At 42.6% G+C, this 24,097-nt stretch overlaps 1 protein-coding gene across 5 annotated transcripts in view; it reads right to left on the bottom strand.

Annotated features, from left to right (window-relative positions):
* LNX1 (ligand of numb-protein X 1) overlaps positions 1 to 24,097 on the bottom strand; it is a 220,692-nt gene that overhangs the window by 131,973 nt on the left and 64,622 nt on the right. For 2 of the 5 annotated variants that reach the window (XM_059922989.1, XM_059922990.1), the window contains exons 1-2: positions 18,094 to 18,566; positions 1,283 to 1,775 (exon numbers count right to left, since the gene is read on the bottom strand). In XM_059922989.1, the coding sequence (XP_059778972.1) occupies positions 1,283 to 1,674 (392 nt within the window). In that variant the 5' untranslated portion in view covers positions 1,675 to 1,775; positions 18,094 to 18,566. The other 3 variants (XM_059922987.1, XM_059922986.1, XM_059922988.1) reach the window with 3 other exon arrangements.

Raw genomic sequence — 24,097 nt, 5'->3', positions numbered from 1 at the left:
GACACATGCACCCCAATGTTCATTGAAGCACTATTTACAATAGCCAGGTCATGGAAGCAACCTAAATGCCCATCGACAGACGAATGGATAAAGAAGAAGTGGTACGTATATACAATGGAATACTACTCAGCCATTAAAAGGAACGAAATTGGGTCATTTGTAGAGACGTGGATGAATCTAGAGACTGTCTATACAGAGTGAAGTAAGTCAGAAAGAGAAAAACAAATATCGCATATTAACGCATATATGTGGAACCTAGAAAAATGGTACAGATGAACCCGTTTGCAGGGCAGAAATTGAGACACAGATGTAGAGAACAAATGTATGGACACGAAGGGGGGGAAAGCAGCAGGGGTGGTGGTGGTGGTGGGATGAATTGGGAGATTGGGATTGACATGTGTACCCTGATGTGTATAAAATGGATGACTTATAAGAACCTGCTGTATAAAAAAATAAATAAAAGAAAATTCAAAAAAAAAAAAAGAGTAGCCCCTGCTCACCACAACTAGAGAAAGCCCGCACACAGCAGTGAAGACCCAGCACAGCCAAAAATAAATAAATAAATAAATAAATAATATAAATAAATTTAATAACAACAAAAAAGATAAGCAATGCCCTCCAGGAAATCTTTTTGGGGACCAGGAGCCTCAGAGAAAGCTGCTCATCAGATTTTCCAGTATCTTTCACATTTCAAATGGACACAGATGAACTAAGCCAGTCACAAAAGTACAAGCATTGAATGATGCTTCTTATATGAGGTTCCTAGAGCAGTGAAATTCATGGAGACAGAAACTATTGTAGAATGGCGATTGCTAGCGGCTGGAGAGGAGGGAATGGGAGTTTTTGTGTGTGTGTGTGTGTGTTTGTTTTTTTTTTAATGGGTATGAAGTTTTAGTTCTAGAAGATGAAAAAAGTTCTGGAGATGGATGGATGGTAGTGGTGGATGCACAACTATATGAATGTACTTAATGCCACTGAACTGTAGACTGAAAATGGTAAATTTTATGTGACGTATATTTTAACAAAAAACCCCAGTCCTATAAACACACACACGCAACTCACACCCCACAACTCTACCACATACTGTTTCCTCACCCTGAACCACAGCCATTAATACCTAAGACCTTTCTTATTTTGAATGACTCCTTCCATTGGTTGCAAAGCAGAAGCCAGAGAAATAGGCATCTCGGGAAGCAGCCGGGCCCTGGAACACCCCACCCTTCCAGCGGCCGCCCTGAGGGCGGGGCTTCACAGGATTGGCCGGGGAGAAGCCCCTCCCTACCTCATTTGAAAGTGATGGTCAAGGTCGCAGCGCTGCAGCACCTGCGCGCAGTGCTCTGTGAACGGGCAGGTCACCAGCAGCTTGTTGAGGAGCTTGTTGACCAGGATGCTTGATTTCTTGCAGTGCTGCAGGATCACAGGCTTGCGATCCACAGGGCAGAAGTCCTTCTCCACCAGGAAGTTGGTGAGGCAGAGTGTGCAGTAGGTGTGTCCGCACGGAGTGTCCAGAGGGTCCAGCAGAGCTTGCAGGCAGATGTGGCAAATGAGGTCATCGTCCACTTCTTCCGTGTAGGTGTAGAAGTGGTTTTCCTCAGGGGCGTGGGCTTGGCCGCACACCACACACAGCGGGGCAGGGCTGGCACCTGGGTCCTCAGCAGGGTCCAGCTGGTTCATGGTTGACTGGGTGGGGACAGGGCAGTGTGACAGGAAACCGACCCAGATAAACGATGTATCCTCCGGAGAGAATCAAGATCTTCTAGGAGCCATCCACAAGCCTAAAAGAAAACAAGACTGCTCAGCTTGGTTATGGGGTGCGAGGCGGCGCTGCCAGTGGACAGAACCGGGCCGTGACTCAGAGGGCCAGGGCTGAGTGCCCACTCAGGTGACTGACATGACCTGGGGCCAGCAGCCTTGCCTCCTTATGCCTCAGTTTAACCACCTATCCCAGCAGGAATAATATTTCCCTTTAACGTCCTCATGTTGGTGTAGTGAAAATTACTGGGGTAAGATCTGGGAAATGCCCAGAAATACACCCTCTGAAATGTAATTTGTTAATAAAATAGCCCAGTGATTTATAAAATTCTGTGTCAGAGCAGGACGAGAAGAAAAACAGTTAACGCTCTGATGGCTTTCTCGTATCTGTCTTCCCTACCGTTCTCCAAAACTCAGAAAATATAGGACCTCAGGGTCTTCAGCTAAATCATCTGAGAAGAAATGAGAGCTCCTGGGGCAGTTGTATTTTTACGATGACGAAAGCATTGTTTTCTTCTGTATGCGTTTCATTTACTCAGTCATGTAGTGGTAAAGTGGGTTCTGGAGCCACACCGCCTGGGCCAATCCCACCACCACTGTGCGCCAATGATTTAAGCCTCTGTTTCCATGTCTGTAAAGCGGGGATAATAACAGCCTACCTCAGAGGGTTGTTGTGAGGATTAAATGAGATATGAGGCATAAAGCTCTTAGAATTATGCCTGGAATATAGTAGGTGCCCAATAAATATTAACTATTCTTACATGTATTTGTTACTGAAGTCCTTCTGTCTCCAGTCTAGCTCAATTGGCCTGGAAACTGAAAGCTAGAGTTCCTCTAAGGGGTCTTTTTGCTTTGTTCTCATAGTTCTCTTTCATTCAATTATATATATATATTTTCAAACTAGCAGAATACTATCACACTATGTATTTTCCTTTAGTATCAGAGTTTAAAATGGAGTTTTCAACATGCCTGATTAACATCTAGGAAGTCTCCCGATCAGTCAATAAACCTATTTTTTGGCCTTCAGTCATTTTTATTAATGAGCTGCAGTAATGTGAGATGAGTAACAATGATAATCATAAACATCTCTGTTTTCAAAAAACATTTTTTGAGCGCCAACCTTGAGCTAGGTAATGAGTTGGCTATGGGGGAGACTTTCAAGAGAGCTTTAAAGGACATGCCTGCCCTCATGGAGTCCCCAGTCCGGAGGAGGTGGACATGAACACAGTAATGAGAAGCCTGGGTAAGCAGTGCACACAGAGGTCAGCGCTAGGGGACTCTGGGTCAACGCTCATGACAACAAAGAATCCTGCAATACCCCAGCCCCCAACTCAACTTTCTTCTTTTCTGAAAGTAAATAAAATAACTTGAAGCTTTCCACAGGAACAGAAGGACACATGAATAACCTAACAGGAAACTAGCCACGTTTGGAAACAGCACAGCTGTCATAAACTGCCTTGAAGTTTTTTCTTTTCCAAATCAAGTCCGAGGTTGTTGGTACAAACATAGCCTTTATCTCAAAAAGAAAATACATTGACTTCAAACTTTCACTGAGTCAGCTTCGTGTTTACATTTCTGTACTGCAGTAATATGGCTTGAAGAACGCTCTGGTCAAGAGGTGGAAGTAAAGTACCCTGAATGTGAAACATTTAGAAATCATAGCATTTTATTTAGCATTAAGAGAGACCACAGGCAGCTAAGGTAGAGGGTGCAGGAGGGGGTGAAGTTGTTTCTAGTCAAATTTCATGGAAAGCTACACAGCTTCTCTTTGTCCTCAAGGCTGATAGAAGGTACTGGAACCCCACAGGAAATGTTTTAAGTGGCATGAAAAACAGTTGAAAAATAAACATGAAAATGGAAATGGGCCACCCAAAGGTTATCATCTGCTATAGGAAAAGAAGTTCACATATTTTGAACTAAAGCTCTAGATCTTTAGACCTGTAAGAGTTGGGTCAAATACTCCCACGTGTTCTTTCTTGTTGTGCGCTACGGGAGACTGATAGGAATGCAGGTGATAGCTCTGGTTGGACCAGTGGAAAAACAACGCCACATTTCTAGGCCATTCCCTTGTTGGTGAAAAGGTGGAGTTGGACCAGATTTTTGGTTTTCACGCTGCTCTGAAAGGTGTGTCAGTTGCCTCAGGGTCTTCCAGGGAAGGGAAGGAAAGGGGGGATGGTGGGCTGTGTCCACTTTTCCACTCCACCCAGACCCAGCTCCACTTTTATTTCACACGTTAGAGTCCTCATAATATTTGGTTCAAAGGACCGTGGCTTAAGTAAAAAAAAAAAAAAAAAAAAAGCAAACCATCAGACTAGATACTGTGAAATCCCTTTCAGAAATAGAGTTCTATGTATCTGTGCTGATAAAGTGGAGGTGTTTTATTTTGGGGTGGTTGGCTTTTGGGAAAATCTTTTTTTTTTTTTTCTTTATAACAGCTTTTTGAGTATGCCAGGCACCATGTGCCAGGCGCTATGCCTGGGCCTTATATATATTATGTTATTTAATCCTTACAAATCCCCAGGGATTTTGTTTTGTTTTTAATTTAACAGATGAGGAAACTGAGGTGCAGTAGGTAAGTAACTTGTGAGTTGCACTGACTCCTTACTGCTCTTCACCATTTTGCCACTTTTCTCCCAGCATCTTTTTTGATTATGACCAGTCAGAATCCCAAAATGTAACTAACTAAATAAAAGAGCCCCAGGAAATTAGAAAGTTAAAAATCTCTTTAGGCCACATTGCAGATGGGTTTTCCCAAGATCTCTGAATAAAGAGATTCTTTGACTTTACTGAGTGTTAAAATGCCTGACACAGGATGAGTGAGTTGGGGCAAGCAAAAACGGCAGGTTTTAGCTCCAACGCTAATTTGTTTTTGTTTTCTTTCTTTTTTCTCTGAGACCAATTTGAATTCCCTGGCAATTGTCCCTATGAGAAAATCAGATTCTTCACATAATATTAATGTAAACACTGCTGTATATATTTTTCAACTTCGCTTTAGACTAAATAAAGCCTATACGAATAGACACAGATTAAAAGAGAACTGGCTGACAAAACAGTTTGGGCTCTAAAGAAAGAACTAGGTAGACTTTAAAAAAAATATGATTCATATCATTTACCTGACGTTTCTTATTTCCAGTTTACATCTTATAAGCATGTATGATGTATCATGTTTTTAGACATATATGTGCCTTGCTGATGAATTGAGAAGAAATTATCAAAAATGATTAAGGCTTAAAAGGTAAACTATTTTCTCCCCTAAAAGTGAGATGGCCTATCCACCCACATCAGTCAATGTGTCAGCTGTCAGCACTCTGATCCTGGCTGGGGTAAGGCAAGAGAGCTGCAGGGTGGCTTTTTTGCAGTTTGGAGTGAGAAAGAGCAGGAAGTAGATTGCCTCCTTGGGTGTGTGGTTTGGGATGGAACTCTTATTCTGCCTTGATACAATGCTCTTGTGACTTGGGAACCATTTTTCCTCCTTCTCCTCTTATGTGGGGTGGAAGAGACACCTGAGGGGACTTTTATAGAGATGTGTAGTCCACCAATGTCACGCCAGGAAGTGCCAGGAAAAATAACAAAATCTCCATTTCTGTTTGTCCTTAATCCCTGCTTCCTTTCCCGCTGGTTTATCTTGCCTGAAATCTGTCCAGAACTTTTTCTACCTAACTTTCAAATTCTAAACGTCTGTGGCTTGTCAACAAAGATACATTTCATAGCAAACGTGAACCAGCACCATCCGCAGCCAAGAGGGTCGTTAGAGGTCATAGGTACACTGTCGCCTGCACTGGAAAATTCAATAGACTGAAGACTTAATATCCTTAAGAACAGGCTTTAGGAGGGAGATTAAGAGGTATAAACTTCCAGCTACAAAATGAAGGAGTCAGGGGGTGAAATAATACAGTCAATAATAATGGGTAGTATCTTCATATGGTGACGTATCATAACTAGATTATCGTGGTGATCATCTTGTAATGTCTAGAAATATCAAGTCACTATGCAATGTACCAGGAACTAACATGGTGCTGTAGGTCAATCATACTTCAACAAACAAACAAACTCAGAGAAAAAGAGATCAGATTTGTGGTTACCAGAGTGGGGGGAAGGGGGGATGGGTCAAGGTGGTCAAAAGATACAAATTTCCAGTTATAGGATAAATAAGCACTAGGGATGTAATGTACAACATGATTAATAAAGTCAACACTGCCATACGTTATATATTAAAGAGAGTAAATCCTAAGAATTCTCATCACAAGGAAAACAATTTTTTCCTTTATTTTATATCTATATGAGATGATGGATGCTCAGTAAACTTACTGTGGTGATCATTTCATGATGCATGTATGTCAAATTATAATGCTGTATACTTTATACGGTACTGTATGTCAATTATATCTCAATAAAACTGGACGATAAAAAAGCACACACACAAAAGAACAGCCTTTGGGATATAGCCCATTTGGAAGTAGAAAAAATTTTGTATGAGATAACCTACCAGAACAATGGGGTCCCTGGTGGCTATTGTCCCACTAAGTTTCCTTTAAATGCATGCTGGCTTTATAGAAAATGGTTATCTGATATAGTCAGAATAATCCATATACTCCACTTTGGAAAGGTGCTGGATAATCATGTCATCTGGCATGCTACACTGACAATTTCACATTTTCCTTGTACTGAAAGGTCAAGACATGACTCTAAAGCATGTCTTGAATAGTTGCATGAGTCCCATGCACTATTCAAACAATAGTAATGGGACCTCATAATATTAAGAAGAATGTATCCTTGTAGTCAAATGGCAGTGTGTCCTGCATTGGTACTTTACCCTTGACAAACATGAATCATGGTAGCCAGAAACTTTTTGGGTTGAAAGGGAGCCTTGAGAGATGGTCCTTAGATGAAATAGGCCTTAATTACTTTATAAAATAGATCATTCTGCCTTTGGATAGCTCTAATCTCCTAGGGAGGGGAAGTCCATATATTGACCAAAAATTTGCCTCCCTGGAACTCACCCACCCCCTCATGGGTGCCATTTAGAATATGTCTAATTCCTTAAATCCCTCAATTATATGAAGACAGCCCCCAAGTCCTCCCCCTAAGGTTCAGTAGCCTTAGGTGCATCTGACATTCCTTCAGGTTTCCTTCAGACTCCAAGAGGCTGACCACACTCTTCTGCAAGCTCCCAACTTAACAGTGTCCTTCCTACAATATATGGATAGCATCCAGGACAGAATGAAGCGGGAATAACCAACTGCTCCCACAGCCAAAGACTGCATCTGCTTTCTTGGTGGCAATACACGCCTTGGCTGTTACTGCAGTCCTGCCGGGGCTGAGTACAGGACACTGCCCTGAGGCCTGAACGAATCTATTAGCAATTCTTGGCCACAGAGGGAAAAAAAAAATTAAGGGTAATAAAGTAGAGAAGTAGATACTTTTAAAAGCAAAAGTAAGGGCTAGGAACAGTTTAGAAAATGCAAAGATATTTAGTGGCATTAGTTAGATTTATATAAACAGAATAAAGTTCTTAATGGCTAAACAGTTCCAGTATTAGAATTCTCAACGTATAATCTGATCTGAAGAACGGATGGTATTTGGGGAATTTGGGGCTCTCCCATTTGTTTGTAAGCATTCCTTTATTTTGACAACTCTTGTTGTTCTAAAATATCCTGACATATGTAACACAAAAGAAATGGAAATCATTTAAACAAATGGTAAATCAGAGATAATTTTTCCTATCCAGAGGATAAACACTGATGAGCTTTCACTGAAATTCACTAATAAATGAAAAAATTAAAATAGTGGCAGGCCAAGGGCCGCTGACGGAGGGGTGGGCGATGGGATAAACTAGAAATCCTGAAGCTCCAGATGCTCTTTGAGAAGGAAAGTGTGTGAGGAGCCTTATTAGTCAGGCACCTTGGACCATTAGCGTTCTCCCCTTATCTGTCAGAAAGCCTTCTGGAAAATTCCTATTTAGCCTATGACAAACAGTGTCAGAAAAAATCCACTGAAGACATTCCTAAATAACAGATACTTTTATCCTATCCGCACTATGTGGTCCGTGTTGCAGCCTAAGGCAAAAGGAAACATGAGTACTGATATACATGTTTTTGTGTATTTTTTTAATGGTTAATTTTTCCCCAGATCATTAAGACAGTTGAAAAAATGTGGGAAACATGAAAAATATGTACATTAAATGTACAACATTATTTTAAGTTTAAATATTTTACTTATACTAAAACCAAAATTTGTTTCCCATAGTTTCATTTCCCTGGCTTTAAAGGAAGCAAGCCCATCAATACTATTTTCAAAATCTACCTCTTTACCTGTCTGATTTTCAGTTGAGGAAATTGCCATGTTTGACAATTTCTTTTGACTAAGTGATAATCTTAAATAACTTTTAGATAACTTGAGCTACCAATCCTTGTCTTTATTTAAATTTTGATCACCATGGATTTATTTTGCATTAATTTTGGTTTTAAAAAATAATACATTAAAATACTACTTACAGTGATTACTAAGTGTTTTTTTTGGTGCCCCCTTAAAATTTGCACCCTAAGGTGAGTGCCCCATTTGCCTCACCTACTCATGGCCCTGTCACTGTTATTTTTAGAGACTCAGGTAGAGAGAGTAGGGTGTTGAGGCTGTGGTTAGGACCCAGATCTGCTTCCAACACCTCCTGTGGGCCTCAATCTTTTCCTTGCACCCACCCTGGTTCCCAGCCAGGTGCAATGGCAAAAGTGGAGAATTACAACCTTGTCACAGGTGTGCCACTAAATTTTAACCAAGGTCTAAATTGACTGCTCTAACTGATTGTTATACTTGATAGAGGCACCAGGTGAGCCGTTTGCTGAAGGGCTCATGAGGCAAGAGGAAGAACCGGCTTCAAATGAGAGGAAGAAAGTGTAACCTACAGCCAGGTCTCCAAAATGATCACAGAACTATTGGATCCTGAAAGAGCTTTGTTCTGTGAGTGTATAAGAGAGCCCAGTCAAGTGATAGAAACCGCTCTCTAGAGCAAGGACACGCTGTGGACTGTGGCCATACAAGCAGCATGAGACTCTGCCCTACTGTACTAAGTGTGCTTCATAATTTTTGCTGACTTATTTAATGTTCAAAATCTTTGAATCCCTTCAACCAACCTTAATGTTTTACAGTGTGTCTCAAACACATAAAGACTAAGAATCCCTTAGTCTTTCCCTTCAAGAAACTAAGCTTGTGGGGTTGGGGGGAGGGATAAACTAGGAGGTTGGGATTAACATATACACACTACTATATATAAAATAGATAACCAACAAGGATCTACTGTATAGCACAGGGAACTATATTTAATATTTTCTAATAACCTATAAGGGAAGAGAATCTGAAGAAGAATATATATATTACTGAATCGCTGTGCTGTACACCTGAAACTAACACGATATTGTAAATCAACTATACTTCAATTAAAAAAATTTTTTTAAATCCAAGATGAATTAGCCATTAAAACAAAACTGAGCTTAAGGGTTTCCTGTTGTTGATGATACTTTAAAATTTGGATGAAGCTCCGCAGGGCAGAAAGGCTGCAGAGTTGGTTTCAAACTGGTCACTAAGGCCACACCTCAGTGCAGAGGTCACAGTTACAGTCAGGAACACCATCTGGAACCACGAAGACCAGAAATACACCCACAGGGCTTCCCTGGTGGCGCAGTGGCTGAGAATCTGCCTGCCAGTGCAGGGGACACGGGTTCGAGCCCTGGTCTGGGAAGATCCCACATGCCGCGGAGGAACTGGGCCCGTGAGCCACAACTACTGAGCCTGCGCGTCTGGAGCCTGTGCTCCGCAACAAGAGAGGCCGCGACAGTGAGAGGCCCGCGCACCGCGATGAGGAGTGGCCCCCGCTTGCTGCAACTAGAGAAAGCCCTCGCGCAGAAACGAAGACCCAACACAGCCAAAAATAAATAAATAAAATTTAAATAAAAAAAAAAAAAGAAATACACCCACAGGGGAATAGGGTGGACTAGTGCCAATAAATTCTTCACACCAGCGGCCTCGTTTCTCTTTCTAAAATGATTATCTAGCAGGCATGTTCGTCTAACCACTGCTATAGCTCTGGCTTCAACTCCTAAATTAGATTATTGGGGGAAAGTAATTGCCAAAGTTAGGGCAAACTCTATCTTCCTCTATTAAACAAAGTAAATTTACAGTTAAATTATAGATAAATTATGTGAGACTTGGAGGTATCAAAGTGCCATCAATTATTTTATAAATACCAACTGTGAACTAAGGTGTATAAGAGGATGAAGAAATGCTCTGTGGGCTATTCCTTAGCTTATAGACACATATATAACAGGGAGAAATTAGTGCTTTAGTGACCTGAATAAAAGTAGTCAAACATGGGATAAAAACTGTCTTTGAACCAAGAGCCTAGGTTGGAAGTGGAGGCTGGGAAGGCAGGGGCGCCATTTGCATTGCAGAGGACAGACAGAGGGAACAGAGGGAGGGCAGGTGCGTATGGGCTGCTGCAAAGGTCTAGGTTAGCTCTGCTGCTACTTAATATCTAAATCAATGGTCTCCGAGAAAGTAAGCAATTCATTAACGCAGTCTGTGAATGACACAAGTCTGCATAGTGTTGCCAACACTAGAAAAGACAGAAAAAAAATATATAAATGGTCTTTAAAGAAGTTGAAATATGGTCAGGAAATGAAAGAACTGAACTAAAGGGAGACAATGTAATATATCTGGAGTCAATAACTGAGAACATAGATGTTCCGAAAGTGGGAAAAACAAGGGAAGTGTTAAGTGAGAAGAGCCCCGGGTGGTAAGCCAAATAGATGCAAGTTTTAGAAGTCAGTGATGGACTTTCACAAGCCCGAGGAGCTTTGCCTCTCTTGACAGATTTTACTGTCTTTCCCCTGGGGTGTCATGGCACACCTTTAAAACTTGGGTTTGTTTTTGAGAACTCTGGCCCAGAAGAGATATCCTTCCAGTTTCTGGTCTACCAACACGCTGAAATGGAACAGACCCCCTGCCAATAACAAAAATGAAAGTAGAGTGTTTTGCATTGACCAAGGGCTCTGTTCATGCAGCTAGTTGCCATAGGGTCCTGGGCAGTGCTGATGTCAGAGGAGAAGCATGGTAAAGAAGCAGGCTGGCCTTCTTCCACTCAAGGCTGAAAAACATACTCAGGAAACGCTTATCGTTCTTTTTTAACAGACAACCAAGTTTTAAGGAAGGAAGGACAAGGTGGAGGAAGGTATTTGAATTCTCAACATTTTTCTACTGTTTCAATTCTACAGGTGTTCACGTATCATCTATTACCTGCCTGACATTTGTCTGCATTTCTGTGGGAGTTCCCATAGCAATTCAATTTCATCCTCAATGAGTTTAAGTCTATTATGAAAATGGAGCTTACATATAGAAAAAAAAAAAAGTTAAAACACTGCAAGAGAATCCACAATGAGTATGGTCCTCCAAAACAGGAGCCAGGGACACAAGCATGGAGGGAAAGGAGTAAGAGAGCAGTGTAGTCTGGCCCAGAACAGTCAAGGAAAGTTCATGGAACAGATGGTCCTCAGAGAGGATCATGAAAGATAAATGGGATTTGGGCAAGTGGGAAGAAATCCAGGTGGGAGGAAGAACCTGAGCAAATTCCTCAATCAAGGAAGAGGAAGAGGAATCCACCCGCTGGTGTCTGATGTTCCCACATAATGATCTGTATTTGAGATTTTAAAATTATTTAGAAGTCACAGGATTTTGAGTTGGGTAATGATCTTAGATTCTCACCAAGTGCAAGAATCCTCTTTACAACATCCCAGACAGATGACCTATCAGCTTCTGTTTGAAACACCTCCAGTGATGGGGAGCTCATCAGTTTGCCAACAGCTGAATGAATGCTTCCCTCTTGTTAGTATGACCTTTGGCTCTTGTTCCGCCATTCAGTGTAACATAGATCACATTCATTCCCTCAAAACATGACAGTCCCCCAAATTAAAGACAGCATTGTGGTTTCTCTCTTGTCTTTTTGTTTCTGGTTCTTCCAGTTGTCTTCCTGGGTAGTCCAGGTAGTGGTAAAGGGTCCACCCAGGATGCCCTCTAGTTTGTTAAGGTCCCTTTGAAAACATGGTTCCTGGAAGTGAAAACTTGTGGTTTGGGCTCAGGGTTCAGTGGAATAATCACTTCCTTAACCAGGATACCACTTGTCTATCAAAGCAACCTAAAATGACCTTTACTGATTTGCTTTTGTAGATAAATTACACTATTGACTAAAAAAATTCAGTAGGTCTTTAGAATATAAAACATTTAACTACTGTACTTTGAAGATAGGAATAAATAATGGTAGTGGTGAAGTCTGCCAATTCTAACTCTCCTTGCTGGATTCTGCACAATATTTCAGCCTCTAAGTGGACAAGGAATTTCTCTATTAGTAGTGGGAGGGGCCTATGTGTAGGAATGTCCCCCCAAAAGATATACCCATATCCTAACCCCCAGAACTTGTGAATGTGACTTTATTAGAAAAAATCTTTGATGATGTAATTAAGTTAAAGATCTTGAAATGAGATCATCCTGGATTATCTGATTTATCCTAAATCCAATGACAAGTGTCTTTTTAGGAGACAGAAGAAAAGACACAGATACAGAGGAGAGGGTGATGTGAAGACAGAGACAGAGACCGGAGGGATGCAGCCACAAGCCTGGAACACCTGGAGGCACCAGAAGCTGGAAGAGGCAAAGAAGGATTCTTTCCTGGAGCTTCCAGAGGAAGCAAGGCTCTGCCAACACCTTGATTTCAAACTCCTGGCCTCCAGAACTGTGAGAAAATAAGTCTGTGCTGTTTTAAGATGCCAAGTTTAATTCGTTACAGCAGCAATATGAAGTGAATACAGGGTCTCTGTATTTGCAGGGGTATTCCCCAGGAATGGGGTACACATTCCCCAGGATCCTCTCCGACGCTTGTCTGCACGGTTCAGGGTTTAGGGACAATATGTTGAGTGGCAGCCACTTAGATAGCTACATACTTAGGGATAGCAGTTCTGCCCTGGTATAAAAACCTAATAATTTTCATTTAATCCATTGCTAAGTTAGAACACAGAAGTCTTCAGAGATGACTGTTAAACCAAATTTGCTAGGGTCCCAAAGGGGAAAAAAGACTACAGGTAGAATAGCTGAGTTTGTATGTGTGCTGTGGAAGACATAATACAAGCATAATGATAATAATTAATGAGGAGTTTGAAAACACCGGATGACTCATGTATTAACATGAGTATGCAGAAGCCTAAACACACAGCGTACTGTTCAAACAGGCCATGCGACTGACAGAAGTAGTCATAAGCAAGTTATGTAAATCATCTCAACAAATAGCAATGACATATTTAGTCCTCACCATCATATGTGCGCTGTTGTCATGCTCTGCACCAAGAGGCCATTAAAGAAAATTCTTGGAGAGTTTCCACTCTGCTGTTGGTGAAGTCTTTTATGTCCTTGTGACAAATGCATCAAACACAAGAAGCGACTAAGAGTCATTGGAAAATAATGGTGGAATTTAAGTCCACACATTTCAAGTCACATATTAGTGATACTAAAAAAAGAAAGTCTCTGGTTAACTGGGACAGAACCTAACCACTATTAGGAGTGTATTGTCAATCTACCATGTCAAGGAGCATGGCCCCCTGGAACAGGGGGGAGAAGTTCTTCTAGAAAGGCAGACACAGAAGGGCAGGGGTGAAGAGAACAGGAATAGAGAGATAAGCACAGAAACTGCAAATCTCAAATTTGGAGGTCATCTTGTCTACCCTCTACCTGAATCCCAGGAACCCCTTCTCTCCTTTTAGAATATAATATAAAATAAAACATAATGATTATTACTATTTAATGAGCAGTTCACTAAGTGCAAGATACTATGCTGGGTACTTTCCATGTATTTTCTCATTTAATCTTTAGAATGATCCTATGAGATCAGTGATTATAGTCTTTATTTTACAGATGAGCGGCATATGCTGCTAGAGAAACACAAATCTTCTTTGTCACTCATTCATTCAGCAAACATGTACCAGGTACTAAATATACCAAAAAACAATCACCTTCAGTGACAGGGAACTCAGTGCCCTAAAAGGCAAACTACTGGATTTTGGGACAACTCTAATTTTTAGAAAGTTCTTCCTTGTATTGATCTGAAATATATCTGTGGGTAACTAAGCAACAGGTCACTGTTGCTTAGTGACCTAAAGGCAAACTACTGGATTTTTGGACAACTCTAATTTTTAGAAAGTTCTTCCTTATACTGATCTGAAATATATCTGTGGGTAACTAAGCAACAGGTCACTGTGGTGTCCTCATGTCCCTTAGAACAAAGTAAGAGGAAAAGATGAGTGTAAAAAGTTTATAGGGGACAACCAACATTTTCTGTTTTTGATTTCAGCTCAGTGCAGTTTTTGTGCTTTGCAATTTGTATGGCTTTCATGTAAACCTTTATTCTTTGGAGATAACAGATGGTTAAATCCTATTAACCCAGAAAGAGTGATGTAGTCTTCCTTCCAAATGGTTTTGAAAAGCCCTTGATACTTTGGAGGCCCTGTCAGAGGACAATAAATTTGCCACCCACATGAAAGTGAGTCTATGTGATGCCAGCACAGAAATATCAAGAATAGTTATGTACCACCGGGGAGTCCACGGATACTGAGACAATGAAGAGGACACATTTTAGAGCATCCCTCATACGTCCCCTCTTGGTAGCATCTTACAAAATGGCCTTTTAAGTAGTCAGAATCCTAGCAGACCCTATTTCTCCACTTTCAGTGAGGAATTCAAATCTAAAAAGGAGACACTGCAAGCCAGGAAGCCAGGAATCACTGCTCCAGGAAAACCCACTGTTTATTTACATCGCAGAATCCTACTGCCCACTATTCTGCAAAGGTTCAGGCATTTCAACTGGCAGTTCCTCTTCCCTGGAAGTCCAAGATAAACAAGATAATCTTTGTTAATCAGGTTCTCCTTTTAAGCCTTTGGGGGCCTTTTGGGAAGTCTGTTTTGCTCAGAGAATCTTTGGTTCTCAAGTTACTACTGTTTCCATCATTATCATATCCAAACTGTAGCATGGCCTTAGAAGTCTAGCTGTATCCAATATAACAATTGTTTCCTATAATAATATACAATTTAACATTTATTGAGTGCTTACTATATACCAGGCACTTTATATAAAACCATTTCAGTTATTCCTCGTGACAGCACTGGGTTTGGTAAGTATTCTGTTTTCCAGATGATGAAACTCACACGAAGAGATATTAAATTGCTTCTTTAGTTTAGTAATTATATGGCGGGACTGGCTCTCTAACCCAGATCTGACTGATTTTACCCAGGGTGCCTTCCTTTCAAGAAAATAATACTAGTAATAGTATTAGCTGACATTGTGCCAGGGACTATTCTAAGCACTTTGTACCTTTCAACTCATTTCAACTTCACAATAAGCCTATTTTACAGCTGAGGTAAAGTGAGGTTAAATAACCCATCCCAGGTCACAAGGCTAGTAGGAGGTGGAGCTGGGTTTTGAACCAAGGGAGTCTGGTGGCTGAGACCGGGCCACTCCTCTAAAGCAGTAGCACCATTCCACCTAGAATTCAATAAATAAGACTAATATTTCCTAGGCAGGCGTTGCCCACTCCCCTGCAGTCAACCTGACCTACCCACCTAGGTGTGCAGCCCATCCAGCTTCTGTTATGGGGCCCAGGGGCGTGTGAAGCACACCACGTTAGCGTCCCTTTTGCGGGAAAAGGTAAACAAGGAAACTGATGGAAAGGGAGGTTGAGGTGTTTCCCCAAGCTAGCAGTCGGATCAAGGTTTTGAACCCCTGGTCTCAACCCACTAAGCTGTTACCTTGCTCTTGAATGGCGAACAGTTCCCTTATCTTTTCAGGATGGGGTGAAACCTGGAGAAGGTCCCAGGGCCCTGGGAACATGCCTGCCCTCATGCAACGGCTCAAGGTCATCAAAGGACACACGATAGTCCCTTGAGGGAATTATCATATCCAAAAGACCTACAAGTCCCCCTTCTTCAGTCCAAGGCTCCTCCTCCCAGCGACTTGGCCCTGCAGCTCACCAGGCTGTGGCCAAGGGTGTTTATCTGCAAGCCTGGAGGAGACCAAGCACCAATCTGCCCTGCAGATAGCACAACTGAAGGCAGAGAGGGCTGCCTGCCAAGTCAGATTACAGCAAATGACAGCAGGACATTTCCCCCAAAGGCCTGCGAAGGACCACATTTTGTGGGACTGTTGTGGGATGAGAGCCTTGAGGAGGGAAAAGGCAGGAGTAACAAGCGGCGGACAGCTCCTAAACCCTGCCTCGGAGGTCGGTGGAGACCAATCTGCCTGGCCTGTTTAATGACACAGTTTAAGCATTTTCCTGCCTCCTGCCTGTTTCCTTTCTCTGCACTGTGAACATTGGTGTTAATTACTTACAATTAATAACAGTAACAAGAACTATCAGGGCCCCTAACAATTGCAATCACATTAGACCTTTAATCTCGGTAAGGTCAGACTATCTCTTCCAAGCAACCCAGATAAATGCCTTAAAGAAGGATGTATATAGATGCTCTATATATGTTACCTCATGTACTTCTCAGGACCACTTTATATTGCAGGGATTATTAGTTCTTGTTTTACTGATGAAGAAACTGAGGCTCAGAGAAGTAATATAAGGAAGATGTAAATGAAAGAGACTGTACATTTTTCAATCAAGCCTTTTTGCCACTTAACCAAGGGATGGAGTTACTACAGGAAGGGAACCACTGTGGATCTTTTCATCCCTTTGGACAAAACTCATGTATACATTATCCAAGACACCAACTGCATTCTGGATCACTGTGAATTCCAGTCTCTGTAATTTTTTCCCTTTCTTATATCTGGGGGTGTAGGGACTTCCCTGGTGGTGCAGTGGTTAGGAATCCGCCTGCCAATGCAGGGGACACGGGTTCGAGCCCTGGCCCGGGAGGATCCCACATGCCGTGGAGCAACTAAGCCTGTGTGCCACAACTACTGAGCCTGTGTGTCACAACTACTGAGCCCATGTACCACAACTACTGAACCCGTGTGCCACAACTATTGAGCCCACGTGCCACAATTACTGAAGCCAGCGCACCTAGAACCCGTGCTCTGCAACAAGAGAGGCCACCGCAATGAAAAGCCCACGCATCGCAAGGAAGAGTAGCCCCCGCTCGCTGCAACTAGAGAAAGCCCGCACGCAGCAACGAAGACCCAACACAGCCAAAAATAAATAAATAAATAAATAAATTTATATCTGTGGGTGTAGTGTCCTTGGCTTTTTTCCTTTAATAGCCAGGGGCTCTGACATATAGTGATGAAATGATTGCTTTAACCATACATGAACTACTATGCAAAGAACTAACAAACCATGGCCAACAGAGGAAAGGCAATCTTGTCGAGAGGTTTGTGACTTTAAAGACACAATTTTATCCGGAAGATTCAGGATCTAAGAGATTTTTTTCTCTCTTCTGCTGACAAAACTCGGAATCAAGTGAGCACACTGGTGAGGGACAAGCAGCCGTCACCACCCAAGCACAGGGCTCAGGGGAAAAGGACAGACTCGAAGGTCACTTGAAGAGCAATATAAGCCTCTGAGGAGTAAGAGAAACTGGCAACAAGTGCGGAGCAGAGTCTCGGGGGAGAAGCAACTGTCTGAGACCAAAGTGTTCTCAGCTTGTTTCAATTTATACTTTTGGAGAACTGCCATGCGCTTTGAATTTCTGGGTGGAGGAATATGAGTATTCATAGGAATATGAATATTCCTAACATATTATTCCCTTGCTAACTGAAATCTCAGAAAAATAGCCCATGAAGGAATCCAGAATGAAATGCCTCTCTCCCAGGTTGAGTTTTCTCCCCCATTTTTCCAGCTCTTCCCAGCAGGGACCTGGGTTTGGAGATGGCTTCTTTTCCCCTAACAACAGAACTGAGTGCAGTGTGGCTATTGGGCTGTCAAGAACAGAAGTAGCAACAGGCTGTGTGGTCAGGATTAGGAAAGCAAAAATGGATCCTAGAGGTAAAATTACTTAAAAAAGAAAGGTCCTGGCAGAACAATCTCCTTGGTATATTTGCTAAGAAAAGAAAGAGAGAAGAAAATGGAAGAGTTCCAAAAAATTACAAATCAGACCTGAATTTATATTCTTGTAAACACTGAGGAAATAATCTTTACTTTAACCAAAGGTCAGCAGGCAGGCACTCAGAGTCTGAATGTAAACAATTTTAATCCAGACTGCAAAGTGGTTTTAAAAAGAACAAAGAACAAAGAAAATAGTAGACTTTTTTAGAGTAGAAAGAGGGAGGAACGCTGGAGCGCAGGGCTGCTGAGTAAGGGCAACAGAGCTTACCTGTTGGAGGAACAGACTTGCAGGAGAAAAAAAAATTGAAGTCATCTCACAGGTTTAGATGGAAATTGCCTCTGGTGAACGCAGAAGGTAAGACAAAATAAGGCAACTACGGCAACTCTGAATTCAGCCACCTCCCAACACGGGCTGAACAGGTCTGCATCTTTGAGTTAAGTTTCAAAAAAAGTCCCCACTCCACTTCAGGGTTTAAAAAATAATAATTAGTTCAACTTCCCAGACAAGCAGAGGCAGGATTAATGATTAAGAGAAACAAAAAGGATTAAATATCTGGACTGGGAGAAAGTTCCTGTGCCACCAGAATGACAACGGCATCTCTTTTCCTTTCAAAAAGGGCTTCTCCCTCTGGGTCAAACACCCAGGGCTAAACCATTCAGCTTATGTTTTTCATTCAAATTCTTCCTTCAGATCCTTCCGGGGCCAGTGGTCTAAATGCCCAGAGAGAAAAATGGAGGGTTTCAGCTCACCTTTTCGAGTGCTGCCTGGGGCTCTCAAAGCAGCAGCAACTCTGCAGCTCTCTTGCCTTGTGGGTTAATCCAGCAGCTCCTTGGGCCACCTGAGCAGGACCGGCCTCCACCGGTCGTACAGGTGCCTTGAGGAAGGAGGAAGGCACTGGTCGGTGGAGACCAGGAAATGTGTGACATCACGGGAGCCTCGACAGATAAAACATTGCTGGGACCTTAGCTATTGAAACAGTCAGTAGGTCCCGCCCACCTGTCATTTACCTGAATACCTGGGAGCAGGTAGGTGGTGTCTCTGCTTGGACAAATGAATCAGAGCAATTAGCCCTATGGAATTTACTTTCTTTCCTGAGCACAGCGCGTGCCCAGCCCCGTGGGCAGATCTGAATTTATACGCCTGGTTGCTTCCTCAGTCCCCTCCTCCCACCCCCTCCTAATAGTTGCCTACAAAAGAGTTAAAAAGAAAGTTTATTTACTTTTCTTCATTTTAAAAACTTTATCTTTTAAAATTGAAGTATAGTTGATTTACAATATTATATTAGTTTCAGGTGTACAACCTGAATATTGAATCAGGTGTAGTGATTCAATATTTTTATAGATTATATTCCATTTAAAGTTATTACAAAATAATGGCTATACTTCCCTGTGCTGTACAATATATCTATTTTGCTTATTTATTTTATACATAGTATTAGTTTGTACCTCTTAATCCCCTACCCCTATCTTGCCTCTCCCCACTTCCCTCTCCCCACCAGTAGCCACTAGTTTGTTCTCTATGAGTCTGTTTCTGTTTCGTATATACAGAAACAGACTGTTTTATCTTTTAGATTCCACATATAAGTGATAACATAGGATCTTTAAACACAAAACAGACAGTCATTTAATGAGCATAAGAAGGAAGTGTGTGAAGATTGACTGCTTGGAATATATCTGAGATTTACCCCCAAATCGCCTTTCTTAATGGCATCCATTTGGATCCCAAGTGCGAGAGGTGACATTTCAAATTCATTAAAAAAAAAAAAAATCTAAATATGATGCTTGTTAGTAGTTTCAGAGTCAAGTTTTCAAACACTTTTTCCCCACCCCCTCCCCCCCCAGCATTTCATCCCATATTCAGGAGTTTGGGAAACTTCCGTCATTCCTACCGCCCTGGCCTGGCAGAGTCACACGGAGGTTAAAGTTCACCGCTGGCCTGCAATTAGGAGCAATTTAAATGATTCCGATTCGAACGATAGTACAGTAATAAGGTGGCTTTGTCAGCTGGGTAGAGCCCGGAAGGAGCAGTCAGGATTATTTCTGTCCCAAGCATGGTGCGTGACCCTGGGCAAGTCATTGTGTTGCTTCAGCTTTTCCAGTAGGAAAAGACTGGAACGCTACAACTCTTCTGGTGTCACAGCGGCTGCTGTGAGCTATTGCGACTGACTGTTAAACCCTTTGGCATCTTTCAGAGGACTGTAAACAGCTTCCATCATTGTATTTAAATGTCGTGTATTTCTATGGCCCCCCTGCCCCCGTCCAGTATCTATGGACAATTTATTCACTCTCTGGAATGTACTACCTGGGGAAATCGTGGGCTCTCCCTCCCGGGAGGCTGGCCTGCTTGCCCAGAGATATATTCTATTTTTTTCCCTTGAAGAAGAAAAAAAGTTGAAATTCCGGCTTTTCCCCTCTACTCTAGCTCCCTTGTCTCTTGATACTGGAAATGCTTTGGTTCCATAGTTCTAACACTGTCCTTCTTCAGAGGTTTTTGGATTGGTTGGTTGGTGTTTTGGCTGGGGGAGGGGTGGAGGAAGAAGGATAAGTGGGAGGGGGGAGGGGAGGGGAGGGGGATGGGTGGGGAGGGGAGGAGGAGGGGAGGGGGAGGGGAGGGGAGGGGGAGGGAGGGATGGAGAGGGGGAGGGGAGGAAGGTGTTGATTCCATTCTCTTGGCCTCCACATTGACTGGGTGCCGCCAGTCATTCGATACCTTGTAAAACAACCAAGGAGGGAAGGAGGAGAAATTCTAGTCAAGGGCTGGGGTGCAGGGCGGGCTCTGGATACTTCACTTGCAAAAGAGCTGGCTTCTCTCCCCAGCCGTCCCAGAGTGCTCTAGACTACCTGCCCCACCTGGGAAAGGGTGCACTTAGTAGAGAGCTGAAGCTTAAAAAAAAAACCAAACAGACAAAAACCCATTCACGTTTTTATCCAATAGAAACTATGGTAGGTGTGGCTACTACTTTATTATTAACAACGACAACAAAATAAGACTAAAGCAGCAAAACCTTCTACTTGCCGGTGTTTCCGGAATAAGTACCGGCCCGCCAGCAGGAGGAGGGCCAGCCCAGCCTCCAGCCTGGTGAATCATCCAGAAGGCCTGCCTACAGTTGCCTTCCGTGTGTGTCAATCATCTTTGAAGGGCGCCAGGCCCCACCGGGGAGGGGGAGAAAATCACAGACTTAGGGAGGGTAGACGGGGAACACGGTTTCTGGGTAAAAGAATTTGCAGGAAGTGACAGCGCAGAAAGCGTTTTCTAAAGCCGTCGAGGCTATGGGGCTTCACTTGCTGTATTCAGATACACGGCCTTCTGCTTCTGGGGTTTGATGAATAAAAATTGAGAACAGAAGTTGAACCATGAGTGGAGCTTACTCCCAGAAACGGTGTATAAAAGGAAAGGAAAAAGTAGATGTATCTCACACAGTAAGCCCCTCGACTTGGTACTCCTGGATTTAGAATAATCTTTAAAGACTAAAAAAATCAATATGGGCTTCATTATTCCATTAGGGCCGTTGCATTATTTATGGAAATGCTATTTCTAAAGTACTGGTGAAAAGATATACACAATAATCATAAGAAACAAACACTGAATAAGTGCTTAGCTGGTGCTACTTAAGTGTTGTAAGCACTTTGTACCACAATCCTATAAGTTAGGCACTATTACTATTTGCATAGACGCTGGAAAACCGAGGCACAGAGACGCTGAACACTCGCTGAAAGCCAGCACAGCCAGCAAATGGCAGGGCCAGAGCAGTTTAACCCACTGGGAAAAAATGGGGAAAGGTTCTGATTTCATGCTCCCTGGACAACTTCCTGGACACTAATCAAAGTTCTTACCCATCCTCTATTCAGAGGGAAGTGTCTTGTAGAAGTAGCCCTGGGAAGTGTAGTTTCTGGGAAGGACTGTCTCCAATTGCAAATGAATTACTAATCTGGTTTATACACTGAGTATGTAAATATAGAATATATATACATATGGATACATTTATACATATATTTATAAGAAAACACGCCAGGAAATCCATCATCCCTGGGTGCATCCTCAAAATCATCTTTTTGGGGTCTGTCAAACCAACCCCAAGAAGGGAAGGCCAACTTGAGGGGCCCCTCAAGAATGGGGCTTCCCTGGTGGCGCAGTGGTTGAGAATCTGCCCGCCAATGCAGGGCACACGGGTTCGAGCCCTGGTCTGGGAAGATCCCACATGCCGCGGAGGAACTGGGCCCGTGAACCACAACTACTGAGCCTGCGCGTCTGGAGCCTGTGCTCCGCAACAAGAGAGACTGCGATAGTGAGAGGCCCGCGCACCGCGATGAAGAGTGGCCCCCGCTTGCCACAACTAGAGAAAGCCCGCGCACAGAAACAAAGACCCAACACAGCCATAAATAAACAAATAAATAAATTTAAAAAAAAAAAGAAAAGAGCCTCTTATTCTACCTTTAAAAAAAAAAAAAAAAAAGAATGATCAGTTGTAACTCTCTATGACATCATTTATGGTTATTTCTCTCTAAAACTTCAACAGTCTATCCCTTTAAAATCTGCAAATGTTATCAGAAGGGTCATAAGAGCATAGGACTGCATACAACTGGATTATATGGACAACATAATATTAAGTTCCAATATAACCACTACCAAGTTAGATGGTTTAGACCAAGCTTGGCAAATACTAGACACACACCGCTCCGTTCCCTCCTCCCATATCATTCTCACTGTCATTGCTAGAAGGCCGTGGTGCCCTTGAGCTCAGAGGTAACCTTGGAATCTTCAAGACCCAAGTCCAAGCACAGCAGCCATTTCTATCCTTGGTTTGAGAGTAAATGGGAGGGATAATCAGGAAAGGAAAAGATTGGTGTTGGCTGGTGTCATTAGGCAAGATTTCATGGAGAATGGAACATGAATCAAACCTTTTAGGATTTGGAGAGATAGCTGAGAAGGGCACACAAATCCAGGCAGGACAGCAGGTGGAGGCAGGGATGATCCCAACTTGTGTGTGTTGGGGAGGAAGGTATGAGAGGGGGATGAGGGAAAGGACAAGAAAATGAAAAGTGCACCTTGCTGGGGTAAAGAGGAGCCATCCTATGCTTGGTTTGGATGGGTAAGGTGGGCCAGATGATAAACAGCCTCAAGAGCTGACCCTTCACGTCTTCGCATTACTGCTGGCTACTTCTCTCATGACGATTAAACAGCGAAAGGAAGAAAGAAAGACAGAAAGAGGGAGAAAGAAAGACAGGAAGGAAGAAAGGAAAAGAAGAGAGGGAGGGAAGGAAGGAAGGGAAGAAGAAAGAGAAAGAAATTCAGCATCTAGGGCATGGGTCATTTATTAAGAGCGACAGTATTTTTGGTGCTGAGCTTCTACGATATGCCATTTCGGCTACCATATGATCATCTCACTCTTTAGAAGCAAGCCTCCTTTGCCATCAACATATCCTGTAAACTTTGTTCTTTGGAGAGACAGGTGGAATACATTAGAGAGCTCTCTGAACTCAAGGTTGCGCCTGTCCTAGTTAGCCAGCCAGCTCACTTGGGCTTTTTGATTAGTCTGAATTCTTTTATGTATCTTGACAGGGAAATCTATGGGGGGAAAGGAGGTCTGTTTTCAAAGCTCTTTCCTTCTAGATCACTACAATGAAGGTTGGCATTCTCAAGGATTCTTCCCGGCAATGAACTATTGCTAAGACCGTACCTCAAGATTTGTCAGAACTACTTTAGCCCCTCTTTGCTTCCTTTTTCTTCCCCCACAGCATATTTGTAGAGTTGTCTAAGATGACTGAATGCCACAGCAAAAGTGAACATATTCCATCTGATTGTAATAAAAGGCATCTCTTTAGCTGAAAGTATTTAGCATTATGAGATGGAATTGCTGTACATATTGCATCATGTTGGCCTCAGTTTCTTTTTTGAACTAGCTTAGCTCCAAATCTTTTATTGGATAATTACAAGTACTTAGCAAGTTACAAGTAAGCAGAACCCAGAAGGCCAATTATGGAAAATAATAGTGATAATCACAGATATCAGCTGATGGGATAGATGCCGTCTGGTTCTGTGTATGCGGAAGAGATTGCATTTCTCTCACAAACTCACAGCCCATGTGTTATCTGGCTTGCAGATGAGCTTCTAGGATACTTGATGGATGTACAGTTTGGGAGCACTCTCTGGGTTGTGTGCTTTTGGCGGGAGAGGGAGTACATTGGTCACTGGAGGTGGCACACATTTTGTGACCGTTTCCTACACAGACCTGCGGCCAGCACGGCACACTCCTCTTTAGTAGAAAAACAAA

Source organism: Balaenoptera ricei, chromosome 5 (assembly GCF_028023285.1).
Source record: "Balaenoptera ricei isolate mBalRic1 chromosome 5, mBalRic1.hap2, whole genome shotgun sequence".
NCBI lineage: Eukaryota > Metazoa > Chordata > Mammalia > Artiodactyla > Balaenopteridae > Balaenoptera > Balaenoptera ricei.
The sequence above is the reverse complement of the archived record's forward strand: the minus strand, read 5'-3'. Positions and strand labels throughout refer to the sequence as shown.